This window comes from Astatotilapia calliptera, chromosome 2 (genome assembly GCF_900246225.1).
Source record: "Astatotilapia calliptera chromosome 2, fAstCal1.2, whole genome shotgun sequence".
NCBI lineage: Eukaryota > Metazoa > Chordata > Actinopteri > Cichliformes > Cichlidae > Astatotilapia > Astatotilapia calliptera.
Genome location: NC_039303.1, coordinates 16954995 through 16981040, shown reverse-complemented (window position 1 = coordinate 16981040; position 26046 = coordinate 16954995). Strand labels below are relative to the sequence as shown.

General features: G+C 43.1%; 2 protein-coding genes across 3 annotated transcripts in view; one reads left to right on the top strand and one right to left on the bottom strand.

The window, feature by feature from the left end:
* The window catches only part of selenot2 (selenoprotein T, 2), an 11826-nt gene extending 2489 nt beyond the window's left edge, over positions 1 to 9337 (bottom strand). Inside the window, exons 1-4 of the mRNA XM_026185690.1 lie at positions 9072 to 9337; positions 8516 to 8626; positions 8319 to 8445; positions 5578 to 5665 (exon numbers count right to left, since the gene is read on the bottom strand). Coding sequence (XP_026041475.1) covers positions 5578 to 5665; positions 8319 to 8445; positions 8516 to 8626; positions 9072 to 9274 — 529 coding nt within the window. The 5' untranslated portion in view covers positions 9275 to 9337. The remainder of the gene's footprint in view (positions 1 to 5577; positions 5666 to 8318; positions 8446 to 8515; positions 8627 to 9071) is intronic.
* Positions 8592 to 26046, top strand: cox18 (cytochrome c oxidase assembly factor COX18). 2 transcript variants are annotated; one of them, XM_026185680.1, is made up of 7 exons: positions 8592 to 8648; positions 16647 to 17028; positions 20920 to 21020; positions 21131 to 21285; positions 21738 to 21853; positions 21930 to 22037; positions 25613 to 26046. In XM_026185680.1, the coding sequence occupies exons 2-7, from the start codon at positions 16663 to 16665 to the stop codon at positions 25772 to 25774; spliced, it is 1008 nt and encodes a 335-aa protein (XP_026041465.1). In that variant the 5' UTR covers positions 8592 to 8648; positions 16647 to 16662; the 3' UTR covers positions 25775 to 26046. The 2 variants fall into 2 exon arrangements, with proteins under 2 accessions (XP_026041465.1, XP_026041455.1); XM_026185670.1 differs by lacking the exon at positions 8592 to 8648 and adding an exon at positions 9526 to 9722.

Here is a 26046-nt window from a genome sequence, read left to right as displayed (position 1 = left end):
GGCATCAGCTGAACAGTACTGTACTGTAGTGTGTTGATACAAACATGGTGAGAATAACAGTGGAAGAGACACAGACCATCATAACACATAAATGTCGGTCTGTCCGACAGAGAAACTGCAAAGAAAGTCAAAGTGTCAGTGAGTCCAGTTTCCTTCAGCATCCAAAGGCTCAGAAACAAACTGTGACAGGAAGAGGTCTGCAGACCCAAAGACACGACTGAATCAGAGGACACGTTCCTGAGAGTTAACAGCTGTGATATAGGCGACTCACAGGACAACAGCTTCAAGCAGCTTAATAGTGGTCGTAGTGAGAAAGTCTCAGTTTCAGGTGTGAAGAGAAGGCTTTGAGCTGCAGGTTTGACAGGACGAGCTGCAGCAAGAAAGCCAGACGTCAGAATAAGACAAAGAGGCTTGTCTGGGCCATGAAACACCGACATTGCACTACTGAAGACTGGAAGAAGGTATCATTGACTGATGGATCAACATTTGGACTCTTCGTTTCATCACTCAGGATCTTTGTGCGCCGTGGAGTAGGTGAAAGGATGGTTCCACAGTGTGTGGCATCAACATGGAGGAGGAAGTGTGATGGTCTGGGGCTGTTTGCTGGATCCAGGGTTGGTGACTTGTACAGAGTGAGAGGCTCCCTGAACCAGAACACACAGCACTCTGCAGCTCCATGCAGCACCCTCTGGTATGAGGCTAGTTGTGGTGTTCGAAAACGTTTGACAGGTAGTGCATTTTATAGATATTATAAGCAGTTTTGGTCAAGTTACTTGAAAAAAGTAATCAGTAACTAATTACTTCCCCCAAAAAGTAATCCTGTTACTTTACTGATTACTTATTTTCAAAAGTAATTACTTAGTTACTTTTTTAAAAACACAATTTACAACCTGAATAGGTGATAAAGCGATAGATCTTTCAGCCCAATTCTACTTTTTCTGCAATTTACTGTTACAAGTAACGCATTATTGCCCATCTCTGATTATAAGAGGGGTTTTTTTTGTTTTTTAGAAAAACCATGAAACTCTGCGTGATTTCAGAAAAATCACACCATGGAGCCCTGCTCTAAGAAATGGTCACAGATTTAACTCCATTTATAAAGCTGATTTAACAAATAAGTGTTCATAGTTTTTAGTGTTTGTGTAGCATCACCTAGTGCAAGTGTGTTTCGGAAAAATACACTGCTCAAAAAAATAAATAAAGGGAACACAAAAATAAACATCCCATATCTGAATGAATGAAATACTCTTAATACTTTGTTCTTTACATAGTTGAATATGCTGACAAAAAAAAAAAAAAAAAAAGTCACACAAAAATTATCAATGGGAATCACATATAGCAACCCATGGAGGTCTGGATTTGGAGTTAGGGCTGCTCGATTATGGCAAAAATGATAATCACGATTATTTTCACTGAAATTGAGATCACGATTATTTGACGATATTTATTTAACCCTTTAAGACCTACTATAGAACCAAGTCCACCAGAGCTTATATTATTTTTTTTTTTTACATGCTGTAGTGCCATTTGTGGGAGCATTTCAAGTTGCTATACATCAATACAACTATTATAGCCCATATTTTAATAATATGTATGCATTAAGTCCATAGTAATTATATAAATTGCAAAAAAGTGCAATAAACTACAAAAAAAATTGAAAATTGCTTTTGTTTTGTTTACATATATTTCTACTTGGAGAAATTTAAGAGGCTTATCCCTCAAAACTTTAAATACAATAAAGTTGCAAAAAATAGTTTCCCACCACAGGAAATTTATTTTGAGTGTCTTCATAGTTTTATTTTGGAGATACAGCAATTTTTATATACTGCAGGAAAAACAAAAAACAATCCTATGATGCAAATTTGCAAAGAAAACAGCATGTGCATCATTTCACTGTGGGAAGTGTTACGAACAGCTGATAGGAACGGCAAAGCGTGTTTCTGGAATATTATGTTTTTGTTCCTGCAAGCGCTTTTTATGCAATTTTTGCAAAGCTATATGTGGAACGAAACCGTGACCGAGGACAAGCTGATGGCATAAGATGTAAGTACAACTCCTCCGGTTTCATATGCAAAACAAATTATTGCGCTAGCTTACACGGTTCAGGTTCTACAGGGATTTAAAAATAGTTACGCAAAACGGAGCGTGCTGCTCTGACCGTCTTTAAAGGGTTAACAATGACTTTAAAAAAATAATATAAAATAGTGTGCAACACCACTGAAGTTTTTTTTTTTTTTAAACTCTCTTTTCAACCAACGGCAGTCACTCTCCAAATAACTTCTGCTTAGCTTTCCGAGCTTCCCTTGGGTCCTCTTAATCAGCGGTCTCCAACCTTTTTTGCGCCACGGACCGGTTTATGCCCGACAATATTTTCACGGACCGGCCTTTAAGGTGTCGCGGATAAATGAGGGAGGGGCTAATAATCGGCTCAGTCATTTTTAATGATCGTTGAAAGCCCAGATCGTAATCGTGATTAAAATTCGATTAATTGAGCAGCCCTATTTGGAGTCACACTCAAAATTAAAAGTGTAAAAACACACTACAGGCTGAAGCAACTTTTATGTAAGGTCCTTAAAACACGTCAAAATGAGGCTCAGTAGTGTGTGTGGCCTCCACGTGCCTGTATGACCTTCCAACAATGCCTGGGCATACTCCTGATGAGGTGGCCAATTGTCTCCTGAGCCATCTCCTCCCACACCTGGACTGAAGCATCTGCCAACTCCTGGATGGAGCAAGACATGATGTCCCAGATGTGCTCAGTTGGATTCAGGTCTGTGGAACAGGGGGGCCAGTCCACAGCATCAATGCCTTAGTCTTGCAGGAACTGCTGACACACTCCAGCCACATGAGGTCTAGCATTGTCTTGCATTAGGAGGAGCCCTTGTGAGACGATAGGCTCACAAGGGCTCTACGGATCTCATCTCATTCCTAATGGCAGTCAGGCTACCTCTGGTGAGCACATGGAGGGATGTGCAGCCCCCCAAAGAAATGCACCCCCACACCATTACTGACCCACTGCCAAACCGGTTATACTTGAGGATGTTGCAGGCAGAACGTTCTCCACGGCATCTCGAGACTGTCATGTCTGCCACATGTGCTCAGTGTGAACCTGCCTTCATCTGTGAAGAGCACAGGGCACCTTGGTGATATCTGACAAAACCCAAGCGTCCTGCACGGTGTTGGGCTGCAAGCACAACCCCCGCCTGTGGATGTCAGGCCCTCATGGAGTCTGTTTCTGACCGTTTGAGCAGACACATGCACATTTGTGGCCTGCTGGAGGTCACTTTGCACGACTCTGGCAGTGCTCCTCCTGTTCCTCCTTGCACAGAGGTGGAGGTAGCAGTCCTGCTGCTGTGTTGTTGCCCTCCTACGGCCTACTCCATGTCTCCTGATGTACTGGCCTGACTCCTGGTAGTGCCTCCTTGCCCTGGACAGTACGCTGACAGACACAGCAAGCCTTCTTGCCACAGCTCGCATTGATGTGCCATCCTGGATGAGCTGCACTACCTGAGCCACTTGTGCGGGTTGTAGACTCCGTCTCATACTACCACTAGAGTGAAAATACTGCCAGCATTCAAAAGTGACCAAAATGTCAGCCAGAAAGCATAGGTGGTCTGTGGTCACCCCCTGCAGAACTGCTCCTTTATTGGGGATGTCTTGCTAATTGCCTATAACTTGTTGTCCACTTCATTTGCAGAACAGCATGTGACACTGATTGTCAATCAGTGTTGGTTCCTATGTGGACAGTTTGATTTCACAGAAGTGTGATTGGTCTTGGAGTTACATTGTGTTGTTTAGTTGTGTTCCCTTTATTTTTTTGACCAGTGTAGATTGATGTGTATGACGGACCAAAAACAGAAGCCTCCAAGGAACAAATGATATACTTTCAGGAAACCTTATTTCCCTGTGTTGGTTTATAACTACTGTTGGCAAACTGCTGTGTAATTAGGTGTATGGGGTCCTCTACAATTCTTGTGGCTTTGTGGATGCAAAAAGTGTCCGCGATGGAGGAAAGAGAGGCTCCAATGATCTTCTCAGCTGTTCCCACTATCCGCTGTAGGGTGTTAAGATCCGATATGGTGCAGTTACCACACCAGACAGTGATGCAGCTGCTTAGGATGCTCTGGAAGTACCTCAGTAGAAGGTGGTGCAGCATCTGGAACACTTAGCCTCATTTTTGCTTTTAGCCCTAATGGTTTCCGCTCAGTTATCACTTATCACTTCTGTCACTTGTTAGCTAACCTAAACTAATTTAGGTCTGTTAGCAGCAGCAACCAATGAAACAAATGACATCACTCTGTAGGGCTGTGCGATATGACCAAAATCTCATATTCCGATATAAGACATTTATCGTCCCGACCACGATATAAAAAATTTAACATTTTCTGTAAATTCTGTGATTCTTGGGCAGCTCGACTTGCGTGAAGTGTTTCGAGCTGGGTGTCCTTTACCTGGAATCCAGTGTTTTAACTCATGCATGAAACTATACATTTTTAGACATAGATTGTAAAGGCCGCCCTTCTCTTTGTGAGTGTTTATTACACGGCATGTTGCGGGGAAAAGCTTGTTCTAACGTTTGAGTCTGAAGTTTATTTTTTAGCACCTGACGGCTCTTTTTGCTTCTCATCCGTAAACACTCTGCATACAGCGGAGCCACGCGATGGTTTTACCGTCATTGTTGCTAACGACAGCACGTAAAAAACAGGCGCTTGTCCGTCCATAGTGTGGTTATATTAAATATAAGAGAAAGAGAGAGCTTTAAGAAATTAATATAGTCACTACAGTGACCATAGAAATAATGAAAAAATATTGCTGTAAACAGTTTATTTTGCGACACCACGAAACAAATGATAGCGTGATAGGAAACGATAGATGTTTTTATATCGTCATCGAACATTTATGGACAATCTGAGAACTGTCGACATTGCCTGGGACGAAGCTGAAGCAGTCGCTGCTGACCGACATCGATGGAGATCACTAGCTGCCCGATGCGCCGCTCGGCGTAGGAGGAACTAAGTGCTAAGTGTGCATCCGATATATATCGTTATATTGAACAGCCCTATCTGTGAATGTTTTTTGTTTTTAAATCAAGCTTCACATACAGTTTGTTTGAGCAGAGCTCCAGGATAGAAATTAGACTGAATACATACATGTTCTCTTTAATAACTCACACAAAGAAAAGAGTGAGAGATCATGTCTAAGACATGTACGCAGAGCTTGCTGTCAGAGTGACAGGAAGTATGAGCACTTTCATATAAGTAAACAACAAACTGGGTTTCTGGTACAGATCAGGCAGCATTACAGCAGGATGTGAGGTCAGCAGTGATGTAATTGGTTATAGTAAGAAGTGCTGTTCTGTTTCTGATGACTGACAGTTTATTACTCTGAATACTTTGACTTTAGTGCAGACAAGCGTCCAGGAAGACTAGCAACCACTGTTGTGGAAGCTAATGGGGTTCCTTATAAATAAACAAATAAACAAACAAGCGTGAACTACTACAGTAATTTGAGTTGTAGTACTGAAACTGTGTCACAAGCATGATGTTAACACAAAGGTCTGGTCCAATCAGAACTCACCATTTAGTGTGACCTCAAAGGCTCCAGTGGACAGGAAGTGAGTCTCCATCATGTTACAGAGGAAGAAGGCCATGAGGCAGGAGAAGATCTGCAACAGAAGCACAGTGTCCGTTACCATGGTAATCAGTAAACAGCACCCATTACCGTGGTAACAGCAGCAGGATAGGCGGACGATTCTACAAGCTAGCGCTCTGATCACACCATAACCTCAGTCATCAGTCTATTCATGAGTGTTTTTCCAAGGTCATTTAAATCATTCCTCAGTTTAAATGAGCTACACTGACAGCCTGGAGAAACAGGGATTGGTGAGATTTGGCCTGTCAAGCTCCTTTTCCATTACTACCTACTGGGATCAACTTGCCACGACTCGGAGCTCATCTACAATCACAATGAACACCGGTGTACCACAAGGCTGTGTGATGAGCCCTTTCGTCTACTCCCTCTTCACCCACGACTGCAGACCGGCTGATGGTTCCAACACCATCATTAAGTTTGCAGATGACACCACGGTGATTGGCCTCATCAGTGACAAGGATGAGGCCACCTACAGGGAGGAGGTGGATCGTCTGGCTGAGTGGTGCGACAGAAACAACCTGCTGCTTAACACCGAGAAGACCAAGGAGCTCATCGTGGTCTACAGGAGGAATGCTGACCCACATCCACATTAAGGGGACGGCTGTGGAGCGTGTGAGCAGCTTCAAGTTCCTGGGAGTCCACATCTCCGAGGATCTCACCTGGACGACCAACTGCTCCAAGCTGGTCAAGAAGGCTCACCAGCGCCTCTTCTTCTTGAGGACTCTGAGGAAGAACCACCTGTCCTCAGACATCCTGGTGAACTTCTATCGTTGCACCATCGAGAGCATCCTGACCAACTGTATAACAGTCTGGTATGGGAACTGCTCTGCCTCGGACCGGAAGGCGTTGCAGAGGGTCGTGAAAACTGCCCAGCGCATCGCCGGAGCACCACTTCCTGCCATAAAGGACATCTACAGGAAGCGGTGTCTGAAAAGGGCTGGGAAAATCATCAAAGACTCCAGTCACCGTTCACATGGACTCTTCACCCTCCTGCCCTCTGGGAGGCGCTACAGGAGCCTCCGGACTAAGACCACCAGGTACCGGAACAGCTTCTTCCCCACAGCTGTCAGACTCCTGAACTCTGCCTCCTGACATCTGACCCACGTTAAACTCATGGACTGAACACACACACACCCACAATGGACAACTGTACCCTCAAACACACAATAATAACATGGACTGAACCACCACTCACAACCACTAGCACTTTATATAGCCTCTGTAGAAACTATCTACACCCTCACTTATCTTAACTGCACTACTGTATAGCTCTGTGTAAATAATCATTCTGTACATTTGATAATTTTTAATCCTACAACTGTTTACAACTTGCATAGTTCCCATTTCTGTATAGCTGTATATCTCAGATTTCTGTATAGTTTTTTTATTTCATATTTATATCCTGTACATAGCTTGTACTCACTACAGCCTGTACATACTTATAGTTGTACAGTATTCATAACATACTTCACACCGTGTACATTATAACATACCACAATAGACCCATTTCTGTAATATACTTACATATCTATATTATTGCTAATATATATTGTAATATATCTATATCATGGCTAAAGCACTTCTGGATGGATGCAAACTGCATTTCGTTGCCCTGTACCTGTGCATGTGCAATGACAATAAAGTTGAATTCTAATTCTAATTAAAAAAAAAATATGGTGGTTTAGATTTTCGTGAGTGACACACTCTCAGACTCATCGAACGATACTACTGACCAGCCAATCAGTGGCATGCAGTCAGACGATGTCACATTTTAGTACCTGCCCGGATCGATTGGAATCCTGGGAAAGCAGTTACAAAAAAAAAAAAAAAAAAAAAAAAAAAAGTACCAGGTGCTGTGACCTGATGCAAAACCCGGCAAACAGTGATGAACCGTGCAGAGTTGATTTGAGCAGGCACTAATGGAAAAAGAGCTTCAGCGTTAAGAGACTTGAGCTCACCTGTTGGATCCATAACCAGCACTGATTAGTGCATCAGATAGCACAGCGACTATCTGGCTCTTTGGATAAGTTATACTTGCAGATGTTTGAAGAATGAATGGAGAGCAAAGGACTCCAGTAATGTTTTTTTCACAGCAGGTGGGCATGTTCCAGTAGCTCTGATGTCACGGCAAAATGTGTAATAGGCACGCTAGTCCACTGTATCCATTTACACACCCATGTAAAAATTGGATTACCAGCAGGGGGAGCTAATGTATTTAAAGTCAAGTCAGTAGAGAGCAAAAAAACATTAATTCCAGGGTCCTTAATCAGCAAAATCCATTATACTATGCTAATATGTATTTCCATGTAAATGTCTGTATAAACACGTTGCTGTGATTATATTCATGTTGGCTTGAAATAAAACGTCTCCTTCTGCTGGTACTACAGATTACTGCAACTTCTGCAAGCGTGTACATTTCACATTTTGGAGAGGCAAAGCGTGACATGGAAACAGTGGACGAGCATGTTGATGGAATGGTAGATTTACTGTCATTAGTAAGTCCCACCTGAAACAACAGTGTGGGTGGAGTTTGCCTGTATGTGTCATCAGTTTGTGATTAAACATTATCAGTATTGAACAGCGGCTCAGGCAGCACCAATCAAGAACCACTAACAAACAGCCAATCACGGAGCTATGCACATGTGCTATCTGCTAAGTGCTGGTACCTTGTTGTTCTGACTCCAGGTCCAGGCAGGTGGCGTCTGGAGGTGGAGAAGCGAGAAGGGGTTCTGACCACTGACGATAACCAAAATGGAGAGCAGCTTCAGATACGAGATCAGCTGAGCCGCACACCTGACGGGAGGAGGCAGGTTAGACACAGCTGTAGAGGCTGGGGACAGAGTTTACAGACGGAGCACCTCACCTGCTGAAGCCAGTGGGAGGGTAGTTCTCGCCTTGGATGCGGATGTCCGGGTACACCTCACTGATGGCCTGAGAGTAATCCTGGAAGACTTTACTGTAACCTCAGGAGATACTGAAAGAAGCACATCAGTTAGGTGATTATAATCTGTCACACTTACACACACACACACTGTCACACACAATAACATTAGCCGATCAATTATCAGGTGTATTTTTTTTTATTTTCCCGAAAGACGGACGTTGAAGACAAGAACACCTGCCTTAAGGTGTCCAATTAGATGGTCAGAAGCGAAGCAACTCGAACTTGATCAGCCAACAAAATCCGGGTAGTCTCCAAATTCCAACCGACCAAATGAGCAAAGTTGGGTTACCCGAAGCTCGTTAACGACAAGTATTCACCGCTAGTTAGCGCTGGCGCCGTAGATCACGCCAACGTAACTCGTATTGTCGATGGTTTGTGTTTAGATTTTCACCCACCCTGTCTTTAGTTTCTCTTCACCTCGGTCATTCTCACGGATGCTCACCGCTAGCCTCCGTTAGCTTCTGCGTTAACTCACCAGTACTGGAACCGCAGTACGGGGCCGCTGTAGATCGCCGCCTTAGCGGGCTTTCCCGGTTCCGTGTCCGGGAAGACGGCAGGGTTGTCGGGTGGTTGGTGCCCACTCTGCGAGCTCGACCTTCCGACATAAATGTCCCGGAGGGTGAGCGCCGTGAAGAGGAACAGGGCCACCAGAAGGCCAGTCTGGCTGTACTCCGCCATGACTGCAGTAGTCAAACACAGGAATCGGAAGCAGAACTACATTCGCTGATGCCACGCTTCCGCTCTGCTCTTTCACATTAAAAGAAACGTCCGGCGGGAAAAATGACGGTTTTTGATACATATTCAGCGGGCTTTAAATATTTTGATTGGAGCGATAAAGCTGGTTCGTGTTTAGATAATCTGAAATTTTTTTATCTGAAACATCAGCGGTGCGGTGAAGGGGGGGGGGGGTTGTTTTTTTTTACTCATCTATAATCACATAGTGACGTCACATTCACCCGACACAAAGTGGTAAACAGTGTAACGTCATAAACGTGGGACACAGCGTAGCGTGTGGTTGGAGGCGCCAAGGTGATAGAACAGATACAAGCAAATAAAATCGGGGATTTAATGATTTATTCAGCCTCTGACCCCGAGCACAGAGCACCTAACGGCTGACGTCACACAGGTACGTTTCCGCTGTACGGTCATGTTAAAGATTGCAATATCGAAGAAAAGAAAAAGGAGGTGTGATTCTGTTCTGAATGATTCAATATGTCGCTTGTCTCTGAGATTGTCATTGTTATTGTTCTAAATAAAGTTCATTAAAAAAAAGATGCAATATCGAGCTGTTAACAGGAGAACGCATGAGATGTCTTTAATTAATGTAGGGGAGAGTGGGGTGAGTTGTGCCAGTTTTTACTTAAAGTGATTTTAAAGCGACCGTAATGTCCAACTAAAACATGTACACATATTTCAGGATGTTGAGCAGTAAAAATGTTCTGACATGTTCAGAACAAAATGACATTCAAATGAAGACGAAATTAACTGCAGTTGTCTTCACAAATCTGGCCTACTCCATAACATCCCAGCTGTTGATGCTACTCACTGCTCCCTTCTGGCTCTACCACCAAGTTTTTGTGATGCGGTTAATGGTTTTATGCACATTTTCTCTATGGGAAATAATTATGAATATTCTCTATTACTTTTTCTTAATAAATGCACACTTAGCCAAACCTGCTTTTGCATGTGATATCCCTGCCAGCTGGATCAAAATCTAATTTCTTTGTGCATGAACTGGCTTTTGAGTATTCACAAAGAAACGAACATATAAAGGCTGCTAGTGCCTTTTAGATGTTGTGTCAAAGACTTGATGGCATTTCCATCTGTAGCATCCAGCCGAACTGAGAAGGCCAGAACTGATGGTTGTTGAATGACTTTTATTATTCCTTGCCGTGTATCAGACAACGAACCAACGTAAGAGCTTATTCCCCTGTCGACTGTAGCTAGAGCCATTCATTTTTCTACTATTGTTTTTCTCTCCCTTTTCTCCATTATCAGTAGTTTGCAGTTTTCTTGCGTCTTTTGTTACATCAAGCTAGTTTCCGTTTGCAACATTCACGTCTGGTCACACAGTAAGTTACTAAAACAAAAGCACAAACATTATATTACGTTATATTATATATTAGCTAGCTTTACATATTCACTTTTACACCATCCATCTTCTTCTTTTCCATGTATCATTTTAATGTCATCCTGGATGTTGATCTTCCTCGCCACCTGATGAATGGACTTCCCTTCTCCACCTCATTCACTCAGTAAACTCTCTCTATTATAACTCTGTGGCATGAGGGTCTGTTTCTGTTTTTGGTCTGAAATTAAGAATGTCACAGTGGAAAACTATAAAAATACAATCTACAGTTACAATAAAATAATATGTTTAAAATATTCATAAGTGTGGCCCCTTGGCACAAATTACCCCAACAACACCATTTTGAAAAAAGGCATCATCCAACAGTTTTGAGTATCGACTCACAGTCTAGCTTACCAAATCTCTAACACATCTGTGAAATGTTTTCAGACTTTTCTATAACTGTTCATACGCAACAATCAAAAACCAAATCACCCCACTTTCCCCTGTGCCAAATAATAGCAGCTGATCTTCACAGCTACCTGATCCGTTTACATATTCCACTCTCCGTGATCAGCAGGTGTTAAACAGCTGACAGGTGAACAGGATGTTTGCAGGTAAACTTGAGGCTTTGTCTGTAGCGTCATGAGGAAAATGTTGGCTTGTTATTTAAGTTACAGAAGGACAGAGGTGTGAGACTAGGTGGAAGACTTTTTGATTTAAAAAAAAAAAAAAAAAATTCAAATAATTGAATTGTGGTCTGATGAGAATATTGTAGAGCTGGGCGATAGAACGATAACGATATGTATTGCGATATAACTTTTTCTTGATAGAAAAATTAAACTATTGCGATAGACCTTGCCGCTCTTATCCTCTTAAAAAAAAGAAAAAAAAGAACAGCCAATCCAAATTAAGTAGCGCAGAGCCGAACCAATCACAGCCGCAGCGTCACGTGACGTGAAGTGACTTGTTACGTACAGCAGCCAGCCACCGTACCGCCCGGGTAATGGAGGAAATGAGTTTGCCGACTAGAAAAATCAACCGAGCGTGACCACGCTCGGAAGAGAAAACAGATGATGGTTCCAATGCCGGAGAGATTGTCGAACGGAAGAGCCATAGAAGTTCCATAGTGTGAAGGTATTTCGGCTATTTCAAGTCTGACAAAAAACAGAGTAGCGTTCACTGTAAATTGTGCCGAAAGCAAGTCTGGAAATACAATAAACTGGTGCATGCTCAGGCTATGTCCACACGTACCCGGGTATTTTTGAAAATGCAGATTTTTTCTATGCGTTTGCACCTTTCGTCCACACGTAAACGGCGTTTTTGGTCACTGAAAACGAAGATTTTTAAAAACTCCGGCCAGGGTGGATATTTTTGAAAACTCCGTTTTTGTATTTACGTGTGGACTAGAAAAACTGAGAAAACACAGCATCAAAAATGTGCGCATTTTTTGACGTCACACTGTGCGCCACGTTATTGTGTCGGTGAAATGAATTTCTACAATACTGTTACTGTTAATTCTACTCTCTGCAGTGTTTAAATGCTTACATATACACACAGTTACTGTCCCTCCACACATACGACCCGGTTCTGCTTTTATTAGTGATGTGCGGATTGATCCTGAAATATCGATTCCTCCGATACCAGTCATTTATGTTCTAGAATCGATTCTCACATTAAAATATTGATGTTTTTAGTAATTTAGGGTTAATTTGTAGTTTATCATTAACAGCAACACAGTGGAAAGAAACTATAACATTCGGATTGTCTACATTCAACAGCTACAGTGGGGCAAAAAAGTATTTAGTCAGCCACCGATTGTACAAGTTCCCCCACTTAAAATGATGACAGAGGTCAGTAATTTGCACCAGAGGTACACTTCAACTGTGAGAGACAGAATGTGAAAAAAAAATCCATGAATTCACATGGTAGGATTTGTAAAGAATTTATTCGTAAATTAGGGTGGAAAATAAGTATTTGGTCACCTCAAACAAGGAAAATCTCTGGCTCTCACAGACCTGTAACGTCTTCTGTAAGAAGCTTTTCTGTCCCCCACTCGTTACCTGTATGAATGGCACCTGTTTGAACTCATCATCTGTATAAAAGACACCTGTCCACAGCCTCAAACAGTCAGACTCCAAACTCCGCCATGGCCAAGACCAAAGAGCTTTCGAAGGACACCGGGAAAAGTATTGTAGACCTGCACCAGACTGGGAAGAGTGAATCTACAATAGGCAAGCAGCTTGGTGTGAAAAAATCAACTGTGGGAGCAATCATCAAAAAATGGAAGACATACAAGACCACTGATAATCTCCCTCGATCTGGGGCTCCACGCAAGATCTCATCCTGTGGGGTCAAAATGATCATGAGAACGGTGAGCAAAGATCCCAGAACCACACGGGGGGACCTGGTGAATGACCTGCAGAGAGCTGGGACCAAAGTAACAAAGGTCACCATCAGTAACACACTACAACGGCAGGGAATCAAATCCCGCAGTGCCAGACGTGTTCCGTTGCTGAAGCCAGTGCATGTCCAGGCCCGTCTGAAGTTTGCCAGAGAGCACATGGATGATACAGCAGAGGATTGGGAGAATGTCATGTGGTCAGATGAAACCAAAGTAGAACTTTTTGGTATAAACTCAACTCGTCGTGTTTGGAGGAAGAAGAATACTGAGTTGCATCCCAAGAACACCATACCTACTGTGAAGCATGGGGGTGGAAACATCATGCTATGGGGCTGTTTTTCTGCCAAGGGGACAGGACGACTGATCCGTGTTAAGGACAGAATGAATGGGGCCATGTATGGTGAGATTTTGAGCCAAAACCTCCTTCCATCAGTGAGAACTTTGAAGATGAAACGAGGCTGGGTCTTCCAACATGACAATGATCCAAAACACACCGCCCGGGCAACAAAGGAGTGGCTCCGTAAGAAGCATTTGAAAGTCCTGGAGTGGCCTAGCCAGTCTCCAGACCTCAACCCCATAGAAAATCTGTGGCGGGAGTTGAAAGTCCGTGTTGCTCGGCGACAGCCCCAAAACATCACTGCTCTCGAGAAGATCTGCATGGAGGAATGGGCCAAAATACCAGCTACTGTGTGTGCAAACCTGGTAAAGACCTATAGTAAACGTTTGACCTCTGTTATTGCCAACAAAGGTTATGTTACAAAGTATTGAGTTGTATTTTTGTTATTGACCAAATACTTATTTTCCTGATTTACGAATAAATTCTTTACAAATCCTACCATGTGGATTCATGGATTTTTTTTTTTCCACATTCTGTCTCTCACAGTTGAAGTGTACCTCTGGTGCAAATTACTGACCTCTGTCATCATTTTAAGTGGGGGAACTTGCACAATCGGTGGCTGACTAAATACTTTTTTGCCCCACTGAACCCTCTTTGCCGTCTTCTGCCTTTCATAGTCATGTGCGAAATACGGCTGTATAAATGGCTCGCAGCCCCTTGGCGCGCGCACTCACAACAATGGCTGAGCCTAATTGTGCAGACGTATTTTACCTCCACAAACAGCTGAGACATGGTTTGCGATACATGTGGCAAAAAAGTGCTCCAAGAGTGAGGTGTTGTGGCTATACTTTCCCAACCTTGAGACCTCAGAATTAGGGAGACAATCAAAAGGGCACATTTTACAGGGTTTATTTATCAGATAAAATACGTTAAATGTCACCGAAACAGCGGGGGTGTCCAAATTCAGAGGCTGCTTCCACCTGAGGACCCGCCCTTCGCGGTCTAAAGAAAGCCGGGTAGTACGTCTTGAGTTCCCTCGGTGGAGTGAAACTCAGCCGTCTGCTCCTTGCTATCTAAAATATAACCGGGCGCTGGCATAAACTCTCGACCGTCTCACACTTTCTTTAATTAGTTTTCTGTTTGATGTTTATTCAGCAGTGTGAAAACCCCGGAGGAACACACCTGTGGGATTAATAAAGTTAAATTTAATTTAATCTAATCTAATAACTTTAATCTCAGCCAAACCGATTTACTCACGAACAAACAAAACACTGAAAAAGCCAAACAATAACATTTTTAAGTTATCAAAGTGACTTATATATCATGTTTAACCCAAGTAGTGAAAGCCTGCGGGGGTTTGAAGACGATGTGTTGATCGGCTCAGATATTTGAAGTTTACACAGCTACATTCTCACCTGAAAACATGTTAAAAGTTGGGTTTTTTTTGCGACCCAGAAAGAGAAAGAAGAGTAATATTAAAACTAAGTAGCTGCCGCCATTGTTGGAAACTGGAATTGGCTCGGCCGCGCTATGAATTCTGCAATATGGTTTTTCAATTTTGTTGTCCAGGTGGAAATTCGGGAGAATGGTGGCTCCGGGATTCTCCCGGAAAAATCGGGAGGGTTGGCATGTTTGGTTGTGGCAACATCACTAACCTTGTCAAACACCTCAGAGTAAATCATATCACAGAATATGAGGCGCGTATGTTGAGACGAACTGAAGAGGAGGAGAGGGACAGGTGCTGCTAGGGCGAGACAGACGTCTCTCACAGAGTCCTTTAGTGCTGCAGGCAGGCAACGTGTTCAAATAGCGCACAACTTCAGTTTTTTTTTATTTCTATATGATGAACTCTGCATTATTAAGTGATAAGAACAAGTAATCTGATGTCCTGTAATCATTATGACGCTATAATTTGAGATAAATAAATAAAATACGTTTTTTTGTATAAAGTATCGGTATCGGATCAGTATCGTCGATACCACCCTGAAAAGTACTTGGGATCGGAAAGGAAATCAGTGGTATCGCACATCACTAGCTTCTATGCCCCAGCTTTGTTTACTTTTTCCCACCGAGGCTTCTAGACTTCTGATTGGCCAACATTTCTGCACGGTTAGGAATCTAGCTCCACCTGCTGCTTTGGCATGTTCATAGCAGCATTTTCCTTCATTTCTGCCTTTATGTGTGGACGGGATTATTTTTTAAAACGAAAACGGAAAATCTCCGTTTTCAAAAATGCCCGTGTATGTGTGGACGTAGCCTCAGTCTCTGACTTTAAGCGCTAATTCGTCATTCGGCTTTTGTCAGACTAAAGTAACTGTTAAAACTGTTTGAAAAGCTCAGCTATACAACAAGGAGAGATTGAGAATTTCCTTTTAGTTCTCAGTTTATTTGATATTGACAAAAGTTAGTCAATTTTGTCTGTTCTTCTGTAAAACAAACTAAGATTTATTTTTAGAATTAATATTTTGTTTCTAAGTGGAATTGACAATTTAGTAGTCTGTTTCGTTTGTTCTATTTTGAAACTTAAACGCTTCAGCGGCTGCCTTTTGTGTAGTTTGCAATATTTGCCTTTATTTATCTGAAAAAGTCTCATGTTCCTTAAGTACATCTACCCTGTTGAACTTATTATGGGAAATAAATATTTAAATAAAAACAAGCTGCTGATTATTTCACATTTCACTTGTGAGCAACGGCACATTTAAATCTTACAAATATAGTTATTTGGCTTATATCGTGATATATATCGTTATCGCCTGAAATGAAAAAAACATATCGTGATATGAAAAAATCTTATATCACCCAGCTCTAGAATATTGATATGGGTATGCATTTGAACGAGCTGGACATGGAGCCCATTTTTGTCTTGTCAAACCTCATGAACCAGAGACAGAGACGACATCCAGTGAAAACGACGCAACATCTGCAACACGGAGAGAGCTCACCTGGAACACCGATCACACTCACGTTTGTTTGTTGGCAAACAGGTGAAGTCCTGAAATGTTTCTGATCTCTGAGGAAGGTTTCTCATCGATAAATCGATCACTGCAAAACCTTGAGCTCACAGTTGCTTCACCAATTGTAATAACCTGTAAATAATCTGCTCATGATGGAAGATGAAGAGGAGTCTCATCCTTCCCTTCAGCGTGGTCTCCTACACATGGACTTCATATTTCACTCCATCCTGGTTCCTGTTGCAGTCATATGATATTTTACGGCCGTCCTTTCTGTGTCATCATTTCAGGCCTGTGAGGGTTACCATGTTAAGTGTGGGGGGCTCGTCGAGGATCTTCAGCCTTCCCATACGAGGATTCTGCTCAGCTGTGATCTACAGGAAGTCACTTCCACCTGTCATCACCTCTCCTGGCAACTACCTCCATAGATCAGGAGGGGGGGCACACGTGTCAGGTGTGCGGGCCCTGTCAGGTGGCAGCAGCGATGCTGCAGGTGGGTGGTACAGCAGCCTGGCGGACTCGACCCCAGTTCACCTGTGTGAACAGCTCCTGGTGAGCGTACAGGAGGCGAGCGGGTTGCCATGGTGGTTTAGCATCTGCGTAGCGACGCTGTCAGTGAGGACGCTCGTCACTCTGCCGCTCGCTGCCTACCAGCTGGTTGTCATCTCTAAGGTCAGTGACGGAGGGCTTCACATATAAGATAAGATAAGATAACCTTTATTAGTCCCACACGTGGGAAACTTGTTTTGTCACCGCAGAAAGTGGACAGTGCAAAGTTACATAGCAAAAACTGGAGCACACTGGAACACAATAAGAATAAGGTACTGTACACAACTGTACAGAATAGAATAAAATACTATATACAATAGGATAAAAATAGAATACAAATGCTTTATACAACTGAGTAGAAATACAACTTTGTTGGAAAAAGAGCATTGCACTTAGTCTTATTGCACATGTGTGGATGTGTGGATGTGTGTGTTTGATCAGTTGAAGTCTTTGTTGTGGAGTCTGATAGCAGTGGGGAGCAAAGACCTGTGAAATCTCTCCGTCCCACATCGTGGGTGTCGCAGCCACTGAAGGAGCTGCTCAGTGCTGTCAAAGTCTCCTGCATGGGGTGGGAGATGTTGTCCTACAGGGATGACAGCTTGGCCACCATTCTCCTGTCACTCAACACCTCCACTGGGTCCAGAGGGCATCCTAGAACAGAGCTGGCCCCTTCGGATCAGCCTGTTCAGTCTCTTCCTGTCCCCAGCAGAGATGCTGCCACCCCAGCAAACCACACCGTAAAAGATGGCCACCACAGAGTCATAGAAAGTCTTCAGGAGTGGGCCCTCCACTCCAAAAGACCTGAGTCTCCGCAGCAGGTACAGCCTGCTCTGCCCTTTCCTGTAGAGGGCGTCTGAATTATGAATCCAGTCCAGTTTATTGTTCAGATGAACACCAAGGTACCTGTAGCTGTCTACAGCCTCAATGTCCATACCTTGGATGTTCAGTGGTTGCAGTGGAGGATGTTTGTGCCTGTGGAAGTCTACCACCAGCTCCTTGGTTTTACTGGTGTTGATGTGGAGGTAGTTCAGCTGGCACCAGTCCACAAAGCCTTGGGTCAGTTCTCTGTACTCCCTGTCGTCCCCATCAGTGATGAGGCAGACTATTGCAGAGTCATCAGAGAACTTCTGCAGGAAGCACTGGGTGGAGCTATGGGAGAAGTCTGCAGTGTAGATGGTGAAGAGGAACGGAGCTAGAACCGTTCCCTGTGGGGCTCCGTACTGCAGACGACCCTGTCCGACACACAGCCCTGAGTTCTCACATACTCTGGTCCGTCGGTGAGGTAGTCCAGAATCATGTGGTGAGGTGATGATCCACTCCAGAGTTCTCCAGCTTGTCCTTCAGGACTGTGGGCAGAATGGTGTTAAAGGCACTGGAGAAATCAAAGAACATGATTCTCACAGTGCTACCAGCGGTCTCCAAGTGAGAGAGGGAGCGATGTAGGAGGTGGATGACGGCATCATCCGCTCCAATGCCAGGCTGGTAGGCAAACTGAAGTGGGTCCAGTGATGAGCTCACAAGGCGCCGAAGCTGAGCCAGGACCAGCCGCTCCAGGGTCTTCGTCAGGTGGGATGTCAGAGCCACCATCTTGTACAGTGGGGCAAAAAAGTATTTAGTCAGCCACCGATTGTGCAAGTTCCCCCACTTAAAATGATGACAGAGGTCAGTAATTTGCACCAGAGGTACACTTCAACTGTGAGAGACAGAATGTGGAAAAAAAATCCATGAATTCACATGGTAGGATTTGTAAGGAATTTATACGTAAATTAGGGTGGAAAATAAGTATTTGGTCACCTCAAACAAGGAAAATCTCTGGCTCTCACAGACCTGTAACGTCTTCTGTAAGAAGCTTTTCTGTCCCCCACTCGTTACCTGTATGAATGGCACCTGTTTGAACTCATCATCTGTATAAAAGACACCTGTCCACAGCCTCAAACAGTCAGACTCCAAACTCCGCCATGGCCAAGACCAAAGAGCTTTCGAAGGACACCAGGAAAAGTATTGTAGACCTGCACCAGACTGGGAAGAGTGAATCTACAATAGGCAAGCAGCTTGGTGTGAAAAAATCAACTGTGGGAGCAATCATCAGAAAATGGAAGACATACAAGACCACTGATAATCTCCCTCGATCTGGGGCTCCACGCAAGATCTCATCCCGTGGGGTCAAAATGATCATGAGAACGGTGAGCAAAGATCCCAGAACCACACGGGGGGACCTGGTGAATGACCTGCAGAGAGCTGGGACCAAAGTAACAAAGGTCACCATCAGTAACACACTACAACGGCAGGGAATCAAATCCCGCAGTGCCAGACGTGTTCCGCTGCTGAAGCCAGTGCATGTCCAGGCCCGTCTGAAGTTTGCCAGAGAGCACATGGATGATACAGCAGAGGATTGGGAGAATGTCATGTGGTCAGATGAAACCAAAGTAGAACTTTTTGGTATAAACTCAACTCGTCGTGTTTGGAGGAAGAAGAATACTGAGTTGCATCCCAAGAACACCATACCTACTGTGAAGCATGGGGGTGGAAACATCATGCTATGGGGCTGTTTTTCTGCCAAGGGGACAGGACGACTGATCCGTGTTAAGGACAGAATGAATGGGGTCATGTATCGTGAGATTTTGAGCCAAAACCTCCTTCCATCAGTGAGAACTTTGAGATGAAACGAGGCTGGGTCTTCCAACATGACAATGATCCAAAACACACCGCCCGGGCAACAAAGGAGTGGCTCCGTAAGAAGCATTTGAAAGTCCTGGAGTGGCCTAGCCAGTCTCCAGACCTCAACCCCATAGAAAATCTGTGGCGGGAGTTGAAAGTCCGTGTTGCTCGGCGACAGCCCCAAAACATCACTGCTCTCGAGAAGATCTGCATGGAGGAATGGGCCAAAATACCAGCTACTGTGTGTGCAAACCTGGTAAAGACCTATAGTAAACGTTTGACCTCTGTTATTGCCAACAAAGGTTATGTTACAAAGTATTGAGTTGTATTTTTGTTATTGACCAAATACTTATTTTCCTGATTTACGAATAAATTCTTTACAAATCCTACCATGTGGATTCATGGATTTTTTTTTTCCACATTCTGTCTCTCACAGTTGAAGTGTACCTCTGGTGCAAATTACTGACCTCTGTCATCATTTTAAGTGGGGGAACTTGCACAATCGGTGGCTGACTAAATACTCTTTTGCCCCACTGTAGCTGTTGAAGGTCATCTGTGCAGTGTCATTGCAGTAGTTACCAGAGTCACCTCACAATGACAAGGTTGCTGCTTCAGCTCGTTCTTCCTGTGTGATCCTGTTTCTGGCTGTAGGTGAGGCGGATGAGTGCAGAGTGCAGACCCTTTCTTTCACTGCATGAAAGCAGACTTAAACATGTTTGATGGTTTAAAATACTTTGAGTGGTCAGTAAGAGGGGAAAGGTCTGTCTGTGTCCACAGACTCATCCAACATACTTAATGCTGGTCACATGATCTCAGGTCAGAGTTTGAGGGTCTCATGATGTTTTTGCCGCCTCTAATCCATCTTTGTGCTTCTAAAAGAAAATCCAGCACTCCCACGTCTCTACATCTGACCTTAAATCAGACTGTAGTTTGTCCTCAGAGAGAAGAAATATTTCAGGAATCCAGACATTTTTCCCTCCCCCTTCTCTCCCACGAATTCTGTCCTCCTCGTCCTCCTCCTCGTGTCCTTTTAAACTGAAATGAAAAAGGAAGCCTCTGAGAATCTCAGCTGACACATCAGCTTTTAACCGCCTTTAAGTTACTTTACTTTACCTCATCATGTTTTGGAGGAATACTCTGCAGCTGCCTCTGAGTTTATCTAGTCAGAAGCATCCGTTTATTTAAGGTGCTTTTTTCCCCCGTGAGATGTCCCAAAAAAGTTCCAGTTGGTCAGAGCAAAGATGTAAGCTTTATCTAAAGCAGCCCCTTAGTTCCTGCAATGAAAAACCCACAAAACTAACTATTATTAACCAACCCCCCAGAATCTAACCATAGTAACCTTCAGGTGATGTGCAGGTGGAGGCACTACAGGCTGAAATCTCTGAGCTGGCCAAGAGACTACGCTATGAAGTGTCAGTCACAGCAAGAGAGAGAAGCTGGACGGAGAGAGAGAGCCGGTGAGACACAACTAACAGACTTAAAACAACAACAAACAAATACATTCAAAGAAACAAAAAAAAAACATCCAATAGACAGCATACAACCAGTCAGTCTGTCCTCCTGCCAGGTTCCAGTTCAAGAAGAACCTGCGGCGGATCGTCTCTCAGCTCTACGTCAGAGATAACTGTCACCCCTTCAAAGCCAGTCTGCTGGTCTGGGTTCAGCTGCCACTCTGGATCAGTCTGTCTCTGGCTCTCCGAAATCTGAGCCTGGATCAGTCTGGTAAGAACCTGGACCAAATGAAACTAACCTAACCCAGCCCAAAATTATGAGGTAGGATACAGTACTGTGCAAAAGTCTTGAGCCACCCCTCATGTCTTAAAATTTTTGACTTTCCTGTATTTTTGTTAAGTGCTCTTGTGCGATAGTTCTCTTACGCGCTCATTCTTTTCCCTCCCTGCGACGTACAGCAGCTGGAGCTTCAGCTAGCAGACATACTGCGTGACAAACTGCACACAAACAGGCTGATATCATGAATAAGAGACAAAGAGAAATGCTTAAGGCACAGAGAAAAAAACAACTGAAACAGGCTGCATAATATATTTACCTATATGTTTGCAAACTTCGAAAAATTGGTGCACCTGCTCAAGAGTCATGCATAGTACCGTGACTTTTACCTGGTCCAGGATGTAGTCTACACCACTCCCAATCCAGGACCTCTGTTTTTCCTGCAGACCTGCAGGGGGCGCTGGCAGCAGGAGGTGCTCTGTGGTTCCCTGACCTCACCATACCGGACTCCACCTTGATCCTACCTGTCTGTCTGGGACTCGCCAACCTGCTCATCGTAGAGGTCAGTTTGTCAGCAGTATGTAATTAGCTGATCAGTGGTGTAATCAATCTAAGCTTCCTGTGCACTTCTTCTTCAGGTCTTTTCTCTGCAGAGAGTCGCAGCGTCTCGAACCCAGCGGCTGGTCTTGAACACCGTTAGAGGATTTTCTCTGCTGATGATCCCAATCGCTGCCACGGTGCCCTCTGTGAGTTTAAGGTGTAGTCCATCACATTGTCTGCCTGAGGTCTTAGACCAGGTCAGAACAGCCATTTGACATTCAGGAAAAAAGTTACAAGCTGAAATTTACAAAAAAGAAAAACATTTTAATCATAAAACATGCGTACTACACCTGCAGGGAAAATAACCTTTACACATTACAGCCCACTTAGACATGTGTACACCTGGACCGCCCTCATTTCCCGACCACTACACGTCCCATTCAACCTGAACAAGAACTTGAATTTGATCTGTGATCAAATGGGACACCATGGGACACATGGAGACTGAGTCTTATTCATTCACACAGCACAAATATGCAGGTGATGAAGGTGTAGTAAGCTGGTTAACATGAGACAAAAATGGCATTAAATAAATAAATAAATATAATTTTATTTATATAGCACCTTTCTAGACAGAGTCACAAAGTGCTGCACATAGGATAATAAATAATAAAAGGGTAAAACAGACAATATAAAACAGTCAGAAATTTAACCAAAAACAGTCTTAAAAAAGGTGAGTTTTCAGTTTTTTAAAAACAACTACCGAGTCCACAGATCTTAATGTATGAGGGAGAGCGTTCCACAGTCTCGGGGCCACAGTGGCAAAAGCTCTGTCACCCTTAGTTCTCATCTTAGTCTGTTTTATAGCAAGTAAGCCCTGATCAGATGACCTCAGGGACCTGCTAGGGATATAGGGCTGTAGCAGATCGGAGATGTAGGCTGGTGCCAGTCCATGCAAGGCTCTAAACTGAACCATTGAACTGGTGGACAGTAGGGCTGCTCGATTATGGCAAAAATGATAATCACGATTATTTTCACTGAAATTGAGATCACGATTATTTGACGATATTTATTTAACCCTTTAAGACCTACTATAGAACCAAGTCCACCAGAGCTTATATTTTTTTTTTTTACATGCTGTAGTGCCATTTGTGGGAGCATTTCAAGTTGCTATACATCAATACAACTGTTATAGCCCATATTTTAATAATATGTATGCATTAAGTCCATAGTAATTATATAAATTGCAAAAAAGTGCAATAAACTACAAAAAAAATTGAAAATTGCTTTTGTTTTGTTTACATATATTTCTACTTGGAGAAATTTAAGAGGTTTATCCCTCAAAACTTTAAATACAATAAAGTTGCAAAAAATAGTTTCCCACCACAGGAAATTTATTTTGAGTGTCTTCATAGTTTTATTTTGGAGATACAGCAATTTTTATATACACTGCAGGAAAAACAAAAAACAATCCTATGATGCAAATTTGCAAAGAAAACAGCATGTGCATCATTTCACTGTGGGAAGTGTTACGAACAGCTGATTGGAACGGCAAAGCGTGTTTCTGGAATATTATGTTTTTGTTCCTGCAAGCGCTTTTTATGCAATTTTTGCAAAGCTATATGTGGAACGAAACCGTGACCGAGGACAAGCTGATGGCATAAGATGTAAGTACAACTCCTCCGGTTTCATATGCAAAACAAATTATTGCGCTAGCTTACACGGTTCAGGTTCTACAGGGATTTAAAAATAGTTACGCAAAACGGAGCGTGCTGCTCTGACCGGCTTTAAAGGGTTAACAATGACTTTAAAAAAATAATATAAAATAGTGTGCAACACCACTGAAGTTTTTTTTTTTTTAAACTCTCTTTTCAACCAACGGCAGTCACTCTCCAAATAACTTCTGCTTAGCTTTCCGAGCTTCCCTCGGGTCCTCTTAATCAGCGGTCTCCAACCTTTTTTGCGCCACGGACCGGTTTATGCCCGACAATATTTTCACGGACCGGCCTTTAAGGTGTCGCGGATAAATGAGGGAGGGGCTAATAATCGGCTCAGTCATTTTTAATGATCGTTGAAAGCCCAGATCGTAATCGTGATTAAAATTCGATTAATTGAGCAGCCCTAGTGGACAGTTATAAGTATTTGGGGGTTGTTCTTGATAAGACCCTGTCCTTTGAGTCACATCTTGCTGCTACAGTGAAAAAGGTTCAACAAAGACTGTACTTTTTAAGGAGGTTGAGAGGTTTTAATGTTTCATCTGAAATGATGACTCTTTTTTTATAAAAGTTTTATTGAATCTGTTTTAACTTTCTGTATCATTGCTTGGTACGGTAATATGTCCCTGAATAATAAGACCAGACTTAACAACCTGGTTAAAGTGGCTGGCAATATTTCAGGGAGGTCTCAGGTCCAGGTTGTGGACTTTTATAACCGGCAGGTACTGAGGAAGGCGACCTCTGTCCTGTTGTATTCAGGACAGAGGTCCTGAACACAACTCTTTAATGATTTTCAACTGCTTCCATGAGATCGTCGTTATAAAGTGCCTGCAGTGAAGACAAAGAGATATAGATTGTCTTTTGTACCTAGTGCTATTATCATAGTTAATAACACTAAACCATAAGTGTTGTTGCCATTGCACATTGCACTTTTTTGATGAAAAATCTAGGTTGTTTTATCAGGCTTATATTATTTTGGTGAGTGTATGTGATGTGTTGGTTGTCTGTTTGTTTGTACGGACATACTGCAAATCAATTTCCCATTAGGGACAATAAAGTTACCATTGACCATTGAAATATCAAGACCAGGACCTTAAAATGTACTCTAAATTCAACAGGAAGCCAGTGTGGCTGAAATAGCAATGGTGTCACATGTGAATACTTGGAGGATCTTGTCAAAAGTCTAGCTGCAGCGTTTTGCACAACCTACAGATGATCCAGAGAACCTTTGCTTAGACACATAAACAAAGAGTTACAATAGTCCAAGCGTGAGGAAATAAATGCATGTATAGCTATCTCCAGTTCAGGGCAAAATAAAATAGGGCTTAACTTAGCCACATTTCTTAAATAATAAAAACAAGACCAGACCAGAGAATTCACATGCCCATCCAATGTGAGAGTCGAGTCAAAAGTGACAACTAAATTCCTGATAGAGGATTTAACATACACAGGAAGAGGACCAAGGGCTTTCACTATCTGGGATACAAATCTGTCTGGAGCACATACGAGGACTTCAGTTTTCCCCTCGTTGAGTTGGAGGAAATTTACAGCCATCCAACGTTTGATGGAATCTAAGCATTCTAAGGCATTCTTCATCCTTCACATCAGCTGATCATGAGTGTCATAGCCCCGCCCTCTCTGAGCCTGATCTGAGCTCTAATTGGCTTATATCTCTTACAGGTAAAAGATTATTATGGCCACTGAATGGTTTAGGTGATTAAGTTGATCTGTATATAAGTGAAAGTTTTTAATCTCTCCACAGTCTGTGAAATGTCGGTACTGCCACCTACGAGCTTTACACTGGTGAGCTCGTTCTCCCGACATTTGTGAGTGAAGCAGCATTTGCCTCGTTTCCTGTTCATAAACACAGCTCTGACTGAGGAATGTTTCATGTTCAGATCTGCCAAGTCAACGAATGTTTGAACGTGTTGAGTCGCTCCCGCATTCCTGTCAGGTCATCAGATTAAAGTGTCTGTTCAGGGTTTTATTTTGAAAGAATGTTCCTGTGTATTAATCAGATTAAGGTGTTTTATTCTGAAAGTGTCTCACTGTGTCTCTCCTCACAGTCCATGGCTCTGTACTGGTTTGCTTCCAGTCTGGTGGGATTCAGTCACAACCTCCTCCTTCGCTCTCCTTCAATCTGCCGACTCTTGCAACTGTCGACTCCTCACTCGACATCTCCATACAGAGACCTACTGACCGCCTTCTTCGCCAAATACCGCAAATGACCGCGCTGTCAGATAATACAGCTGCAAACACCTACAAAACAAGTTGAGGACAGCAAACTGACTCAGTTTAATATTTACTAGCTGCCTGGGTCCACCTGATGGAAAAAAAAAAAAACCAAAAACAGCTGACTGTAACTTCCTGTCAGAGTTTAAAGTCCTATAAAGTCAGATAAACGTCTGCGATGATGTGATCACCTCAGATATTTAAAGTGTTTGATGTTAATCTGAGATGTGTCTGTCTGGTCATAAATAAAGTCACTTCAGACTGTGAA